The 8,257-nt window shown below is 51.3% G+C and overlaps 2 protein-coding genes and 1 long non-coding RNA gene across 4 annotated transcripts in view; 2 read left to right on the top strand and 1 right to left on the bottom strand.

Moving 5' to 3' along the window:
* LOC107182249 overlaps positions 1–1,641 on the top strand; it is a 7,271-nt gene extending 5,630 nt beyond the window's left edge. For both annotated transcript variants that reach the window (XR_001512970.1, XR_001512969.1), the window contains one exon: positions 1,583–1,641. This is a non-coding gene — a long non-coding RNA (uncharacterized LOC107182249). The remainder of the gene's footprint in view (positions 1–1,582) is intronic.
* A 493-nt stretch (positions 1,642–2,134) lies between these two features.
* Positions 2,135–4,635, top strand: CCDC107 (coiled-coil domain containing 107). Its single transcript, XM_006758512.2, has 6 exons — positions 2,135–2,312; positions 2,395–2,540; positions 3,872–3,935; positions 4,024–4,114; positions 4,189–4,301; positions 4,383–4,635. The coding sequence occupies exons 1-6, from the start codon at positions 2,207–2,209 to the stop codon at positions 4,628–4,630; spliced, it is 768 nt and encodes a 255-aa protein (XP_006758575.1). The 5' UTR covers positions 2,135–2,206; the 3' UTR covers positions 4,631–4,635.
* A 6-nt stretch (positions 4,636–4,641) lies between these two features.
* Positions 4,642–8,252, bottom strand: ARHGEF39 (Rho guanine nucleotide exchange factor 39; the record flags this gene model as incomplete). The annotated part of the gene is made up of 8 exons (XM_015560462.1): positions 4,642–5,237; positions 5,630–5,718; positions 5,976–6,205; positions 6,346–6,474; positions 6,708–6,778; positions 7,267–7,385; positions 7,637–7,757; positions 7,996–8,252. Coding segments are annotated over 8 exons (1,032 nt in total), but the record flags the coding sequence as incomplete, so codon positions are not given.
* Between the last annotated feature and the right edge of the window lie 5 nt (positions 8,253–8,257).

Here is an 8,257-nt window from a genome sequence, read left to right as displayed (position 1 = left end):
TTCCCTAACTGTTTGTATGTTTGTTGCTTAACATGCAAGAAACTTAAAAAAAAAATTTAAATTGATTTTTAGAGAGGGTGGAAGGCAGAGAGAAACATTCATGTGAGAGCAGAACGTTAAAGGCTGCCTCCTGCATATCCCCTACTGGCGATCCAGCCCACAACCTGGGCATGTGCCCTGACCAGAAATAAAACTGTGACCTCCTGGTTCATAGGTTGATGCTCAACCACTGAGCCATACTGGCTGGGCACTATATATAGTTTTATACTGTCATGATTATATCAGACATTCAGTTATACAAATAATTCAGTCTGAATTTCTGACCCTTATTGTTAGCTTATTTTATGGCCCTTGTTATTTGTTTCATTTCCTGATTATTTTATCCTAGAGAAGAGAATTTTAAAAACATGATCCACACAGGTGTCAAATATGCAAAATATTCCTTGTTAACATTTTAAAACAGAGATTTCAAATTTTAAAAATCCCAATTTATTGAACTGGGGTGGAGAGGTGTAGAAATCAGAATATCTGGCAATAGTGGGCCCAAATTCCCTGAAGGCAACTATCAGTTAGGGGCCATTTATCATATTATACCCCTGTCCCTCTTCCCTCCCCCCATAGCCACTTATTTACTTTGACTACACCAACTGGCTTGGAGTCAAGGTTTAGAGTACACTGTTCTGACGTCCAGGCTGCCTCTGGGTGGTCAAACTCCCCTGGGTTCGGGTCTCTCCCTGCAGTGCCCCCTTCCTTTCTGGAAAGACAGGAAGACATACCGAATTTTATGCATTTATTTAACACGTGTTTTTCATTCATTTAATACACATGTACCAGTGCCCATCACTTATGTGCCAAGCTCTGGAGAGCAAATGTGAGTGGGAAATGGTTTCTCTCCTCTTCAAAGAGCTCTTGGTCTAATCAGGAAGATGACCCTTCATATCCCAGACAGTTATAAAAGATAGTGTGAAACAGTGGGAGACTACCCAAGTCTGTCGGCAAGAAGTGGGAAGGCCTGGAGGTGGGGTGATGTGAGACAGATGATATGGAGACAAGCAGAAAATGATTGGAATCGCCTAGTCTCTTACCTGATCAACAACACTTAACCTTTAGGAACCTGAGTTTCCTCATTTTTATTTTTTTAAATATATTTTATTAATTTTTTACAGAGAGGGAGGGAGAGAGAGAGTCAGAAACATCGGTCAGCTGCCTCCTGCACATCTCCTACTGGGGATGTGCCGCAACCCAGGTACATGCCCTTCACCGAGATTGAACCCGGGACCCTTCAGTCCGCAGGCGTCGCGACGCTCTATCCACTGAGCCAAACCGGTTTCGGCTCAAATTTATTAACCAGTGGCACCCCAATGCATTTAATTTTTTAAAAAAAGGAGTGCTTGCTATAGCCATGTAGGCTATAGGAATGAAATGGTAACGAAAAAGAGATACAGCATTTACAGTCTAGCGGTAATTAATAGGCTACTTGGTTTTTAATGAATTGATTTTAATGAATCAAAATGGATTTTGATTTTTCCAGCTTTATTGTGATAATTATAATTGACAAAGTTAATGAATCTGCATTGTGTAGATGTTAACTGTTGCAGAAAGACTATCAACAAAATGCAGCCGCGCTGAGAATGAGCCCCGTGTGGTTAGTGCGCCAAGACGCACCGCCTGCGTAACTAGAGGAGATGACGGATGACGCCCCCCGCCGCACACCGCTCGGCTCCCCCGCCTAACGGGTTCGCTTCTTGGCGGATTGACAAGGAGAAGCGGGGGAGGTCTACGTGCATGCGCACGCGGCACTCTCTGCCAGAGATCCGGGGACTTTCCCCTAGGCGCAAATGAGGAACCGAGTCCTCCGTCTGTAGCCTAGGCAACAGGCCTTCAGCGCGAACTACACCTAAAAGGTACCTTTTCGCGCGCTCTTTATAGGTCCAGCAGAAATTCTACCTTTCGGTTAGGGCGAGAAAATTGATGGTTTTTAAGAAATAAAAATCACTTTCTGGAATAATCTTCTGAGACTTCTGGCGGTATTCTAACTAATATAGATAAGAAATTAACTAATTTAGGAAAATTTGGCCAATGGTCCTATGCAAATATGCGTGGCCCCGCCTACACTGCGTGGGCGTGGCTTTCTGGGGGCGCCTACCCATGAGCACTGGGGCGCTCCGCTGCCTGGCGCCGCTGGGCCTTAGTCTGTCGGCCAGCAATGGCGAGCGCGGTCTCGCCCGCGGGTGTTCTGGGGCTGCTGCTTGTGTCCGCGCTGCCGGGGGTCCTCGGAGACCGCCCCAGCCCCGACCTCCGGGCACACCCAGGTACCAGCGAGGGCTGCTGGGGGGAGGCTGGGACTGCCCTGGGGTTCCAGCCCTATTGACCCTCCTCCGCCCTCCTCCGCAGGGGACCCAGCCCAGGTCAGCCCTAAGGCCGCGGAACCCCGGCGGCCGCCGCCGCCCAAAGACCAGCAGGAGCGGGCCCGGGCGTGGCCTCTGGGGGCGCTGTACACCGCAGCCGTCGTGGCTTTCGTGCTCTATAAGTGTTTGCAGGTGCGGGGAGACCCGTGGTGGGGATGCCCGGGGCCTGAATTTCCCAGGGGGGCGTTAGGGTACCAAGAACAAGAGACATCTTCCGGTCGTTCAATGAATTGAACAGTAGTTCCTTGGCTTTCCAACATGATGGGGTCATTTTGAGCATCCAGCGAGGCAATGGATGTGAAGGGCACATGGTGAATTGTAAATAATAAATATCACGTGTAGTCTTCGCAACAAGCCAACGAAGAGATTTAAGTGATTTGCTCAAGGTCAGAGCTAGTAACTAGTGGAGCTGGGATTTGAACCCAGCGAGTGTGGAGTTCCTGGTGAGATTCCAACCTCGGCACAAGAGGTTGGTTACGGTAGTCAGTGTTTTTTGAGTTCAAGGTACCCAGCAGGCTCATGTTCTTGGGAACGAGGCCCTGAAATATGAATTGACAGTACATTTTGGTGGATTGAAACTGTTGAGATGGAAAGTAGTATCTCCCAGGGCTGTATATTCAGCCCTGGCCCTATCACTCAATTGCATAGGAAAATAGCTCCAGAGCAATCTGGAGATGATGTAAAACTAGAAGGGACAGCTGAGCACGATCCCAAATAGACTTGACAAGCTAGGATAAAGGACTGAGTTCAATGATGAAATTTAAAGAGGACAGATAAATTCTATTCTTGGACCCAAGTATAGTCCAGAAGAAACATAACAGCAAACAGTTCATTGTTTGGCTAATGAAGTTCATTTGTGTGATGTGACAACCCATTTCCTAAATAAGCACTGTGCGTTATCTTATGATCAGAACATTCCTGGAGAAAACTTTATTCTCTTTGGGGCACTGATTTAAAAGCTCAAGTTCAGTAAAGCAACCAGAGAAAGTCATGTCAAATGAGCACTGACTGGAAAAGATTGGTGATATTAAGCCAGAGAGGACGTAGGGAAGTGATGGGGGGGGGGGGGGGGGGGGGGGGGGGGAGGAATGACCATTGTTGTCAAATCCCCAAGGGGCTATCATGTTGAAAAGACATGATTTTGGAAGGCTCTTATCAGCACAATGAAAAGAAGATACATGAAGGACAGTTTTTGGCTTTGTATATAAACTAACAACCAGAGCTTTATCAACCTGGAGGGAGCTGTTCTCTTCCAGGAGGTGTTAGAGTAGACCGAATGTCCGCTTGTGAGGGCGTACTGATGGCTGCTTCATGTCCTGGATGAGGAGCTGGACTAGATGGGATTGTGATTCTCTGAGGTGAAAATCCAATAGTTTTCTCTACCTCACATTCTCCTCCTCCTCTTACTGGCTTTGGAGACAGGGGTGGGAGCCTTGTTGCAGTATCTCCATTTCCTTCTGCAGCAGGAGAAAAAGGAGGCTCCTGTTCTCCAAGAAGAAGCAGGCAAGAAGGAATCATTGCAGTCAGGTGGGTTTTGCAGATGTCTTGTTTGGTAGGGAGTTAGGGGACAGCAGAAGGTGACTAACCATTGCTCTCCTCTCTCCCTTACCTCCAGAGCAACAGCTGGCCCAGTTGACACAACAGCTGGCGCAGACGGAACAACACCTGAACAATCTGATGGCCCAGCTGGACCCCCTTTTTGAGCGGTAAGGAGAGCCGTGTGTGGCAGGTGAGAAGTGGGGATATAGACTGGGCAGCCTCTGAGGGGACCTGTCCACAGGGTGACTACCCTGGCTGGAGCACAGCAGGAGCTTCTGAACATGAAGTTACACACCATCCACCAGCTGCTACAAAAGAACAAGCCCAGCAAGGATGTGGAGGTTCCAGAACCAGGTAACAGGCTGGGGTTGAAAGTCTGGTGGCGGTACAGACAAAGTGTCAGAAACGGGGACAGACCTGGTCTTCCCCTCACAGAGGCGAGCATGCCCTTTCCTGAGGACTCGTGCACGAAGGAGGAGGACGAGGAGGCTGGTGACAGTCAGGCTTGGGAAGAGCCCCTACACGGGAGCACAGAGACAAAGAACCCGGCTGCTCCGTGGGGAGTGGAGCAGGGGCTAAGGAGAAGATGCTGCAAGGCTTCGGCAAAGGGCCCCAGTCCCAGCCCACTCTGGGAAGGAGGGACGACAGCTGAAGGCTTAGTAAAACCAAGTCTGTTCTTGTGATTGGACGCTCCCGTGTGCTTTTTCCACTCCAGCTGGTCACACGCACACCCATACTAGGTGCCTAAGAACAACTGGCCCTTCTTGGAAAGCTTCCCTTATTAGGACAAAAAGATGCTGCCTCCCAGTGTGAGAGCCGGGGAGACAGAGGGAGCTCCAGTTCTTTTCCTTGTACTCCCGAGGCCCCGTCATGCCAGCCCCCAGGCACAGACTTCCCTCTTCTCGCATCACATAGCTGAAACAGGCCTTTCCAAAAAAACAAAAAAACTTTACTTAAATCCAGTGGGAAAATAAAATTATAAAAATAGCCACATTTGCAAAGCCATAGCCTTGATAAACGACTGTCCATACACATAGCACCAAGCTCGTCAGCCCCAAGTCCCTTCTTCTGTGCTGGAGGGGCTGGTTCTGTGAAGGTCCAAATGGGTCAGACTTGGCTTCCTGATTCTTAAGAGCTGGTCAAATAACCCAGTCCCAGGCAAACACAAAATGACCCTTCTCAAACCAGGAAGGGTTCTGTGTTTTGTTTAGTTTTGTGCTCCTGACCCTGACTATCCTTGAAGTATCTTGGGTCTTGGAATTCATAAGATTCTTCTAGTTCTTCTGGCTGCTGTGGAGAGAAGACAGTTCAAGTATTGGCGTGAGCACGCTATTCATACTCTCATCAACTAGGGCAGGGGTCCTCAAACTACGGCCCGTGGGCCACATGCAAATACAAATAATTGTATTTGTTCCCGTTTTGTTTTTTTACTTCAAAATAAGATACGTGCAGTGTGCATAGGTATTTGTTCATAGTTTTTTTTTAAACTATACTCCGGCTCTCCAACGGTCTGAGGGACAGTGAACTGGCCCCCTGTTTAAAAAGTTTGAGGGCCCCTGAACTAGGGGGTAGGGGTGGTGGGGTGGTGTCCCACAGATGTAGGACATGAGACAGGACCAGAACTGCTCATCTCCTGCTCCTGGGCCTCATCACAACACTTACCAAGGAAAGAGACAACCTACCTGATGGCCAAAGTCAGACTGTGGTACCAGCGCAGGAGCTCCTCCTGGTCCGTGGACATGAGCAGCAGCTTCTCATGAGGAAAGGACAGCTGGGGAGAGACCACCTCTTAATGCATGGCTCAGAAAGGTCCAGGCTAAAGCTCAAGGCCTCGCTGCTCCCATGGGGGTCGTTCAGGACTCATGTGAGAACTAGATATGAACCCAAAGACCCCGTTATGCTCTCTCCATGTAGCTGGCCCAATTCCTATGAAGAGGGTCCAGGCCAAGGAGATAAACGGGGCATAGGTATTGGAGGCGTATGTTCGGCCTCTCCTACCTGACCCAGGACCCCCGTCTTATTACTTACACTGAGCAGTCCACCACAAGGGCCCCCCGAGTGGCCAAAGACCCTTTGGAGTTGACACTGGGCCATGGGGTAGACGGCCCGGCAGAGAAAGGCGCCACTCTGCAGCAGGTGCAATGGGGGTCGAGGCTTGGCCAGGACAAGCACGTCAGAGAACAGGAAGAACATTCGGGGCCGAGGTTCCCCACGGGGAGGCACCACCAACAGCCAGCCCTGGCGTAGGAACCAGCGACCTGGGGGATGGGAGAGCTGTTATTCTGATGCAACTCCAGGACCATGCTCCGAGGGTATAAAAGAAAAGGGAGGCCGAGGAAACTGGGAATGTGAGTAAGAAAAGGGCAGACTGAGGGCTTGGGGGAAGGATGCAGACTACCTGAGGTGAGCCCCTTCGCCTGGCGACCGCTGAGAAGGGCCTGGACACGCCGGAGGTGCTGGTCATTCTTCTGTTTCTGACCAATGGTGTGAACTCGCTGGGCAGTCTCACTTATCAGCCGCGCAGCCCCTGGAATAACATTCCCAGCACATGTGTGACTCTGGGGACTGGTGGTGGAGAAAGGCGACTCCCTAGGGACCCAGGGTTAGGGTCTAACTTGTTGAAGAGCAGGCAGGACAATGGAACATCATGTACGTCAAAGGAAGACAGGGTCATACCAGACATTGTTGGAGGTCACAACCCAAAAGGGACACAAGAAAGGCAGCCTTCTGTCTCTGAGTTTTGGCAGAGCAAGAACATACGTGTGAGCTGTTGGTGGTCAGGGCTGTTGGGACTTGTGTTTTCAGCCAAAGCAACAACAAGATTTTCATACCTAGAATTGGACAGTTGGAAGTCTATGAGGGGACGTAGAGCTGGGAAAAATTCCCTCTGCCTGACACACTCATAACCCCATACACGTACTTCCACTGCAAAGCCAGGAAAGATCTGCTCTGGCTTGGTATCCCCTCTTTCAAAACCTGGGCTCCCACCACATCACCCTTTCCCGTCCCACATGGAAGAGTCGGGCAGACTCTTCAGAAATTCCAAACTGGACCAGGCTCTCATCTCGGCAAACTCTTCCAAATACCGCGTCACTAGCCCGTCACAAGCCCCCCGGCTTCAATGTAGAGTTCCACCCTCCCAGCTAAGGGCCTGAGGCTGCAGACTCCAGGTACTCCCGTGGGTTCTCTCTGCTCTTGCAAAAATGATTCCAGGAGCAATTTGTCCCAGGAGACAGGCATTGGGACAGGCCCCACGAGTCCCACAAAGGTGAGGGCCTCAGGAAAGAGAAGTTGGCTGAGTCAGGGAGAGTTCACTCACTGCTGAAGCCTCTGCAGAGGCAAAGGGAGCAGGTCCTGGAGCTGAAGGCCCCCAAACTCAGGGCGGCCTTCCTGAAGCCGCACGAACCTCCGGAAACGCTTGCTTTTCTTTAGTTGTTCCTGGAGTGAGGGAGCGGGTTGGCAGCAGAGAGAGAAGCCACTCCTTACATTGTATTCACCTGCGTGCACATCCCCAGCCCTCAGCAAGCTGTGTGCTCCTGAGAGAACCCATCTCCCTACAGGGAACAGAGCACAGAACTGGACTCCCACAGGGCTCTATGAATGCAGGGACAGTATGAAGTGTAAGTCTCCAGATGAAGAGGAAATGTATGGGGCAAGAGAGGAAGGGCTTGAGGTCACCTTCAAGTTACCTGCAGGGTGGTCTGGGACCTGTCTGCGTTGGCAGCAAATTGGGTGTAGAGCTCCAGGTGGGGGCAGAAGCCCTCCAGCCCCTGCCCCCAGTGCCCTCCTTCCAGGTAGGGAAGCAGCTCTCTGCGTGGGTGAGGACAATAACAGCTGCCAAAGAACTGCCTGAGCACCGCATTTCATTCCTTTACCCCTGACCCATGGTAGTGCTGTTACCCCATTTTACAGATGGAGAACTGGGGCACTGGGCCAGGACCACAGGTGAGGCCACTGGCAGGCTCGGAATATGAACCTGGGCCTGTCGGTGCAGTGCCAGAAGCCGAGGCGCCCCCTCCATCCCTCTCCCCACGCCCCTTCCACTCACTGGCTGGCGCCGTAAATGAGCTCCCAGGGCCCAAACAGGGCCTGGCGCTCCGGTGGTTGCAGGGTGCCCTTGGCTCTCAGAATCCCCAGGAAGTACTGCGGAGAGAGAACACCGGCATGTGGTCTGCAGGGCGAGGCACCGCCAAGGCGCGGCTGGAATGTGCACAAGTCTGCCCGGCCCCCAATGCCGGAGGACAGAGCAAGATCCCCGTCGGGATCACCGACCTCGCAGAGGCCCTCCCACACCCTGGGCCCCGCCCCGC

This window comes from Myotis davidii, unplaced genomic scaffold (genome assembly GCF_000327345.1).
Source record: "Myotis davidii unplaced genomic scaffold, ASM32734v1 scaffold534, whole genome shotgun sequence".
NCBI classification, from domain to species: domain Eukaryota; kingdom Metazoa; phylum Chordata; class Mammalia; order Chiroptera; family Vespertilionidae; genus Myotis; species Myotis davidii.
The sequence above is the reverse complement of the archived record's forward strand: the minus strand, read 5'-3'. Positions and strand labels throughout refer to the sequence as shown.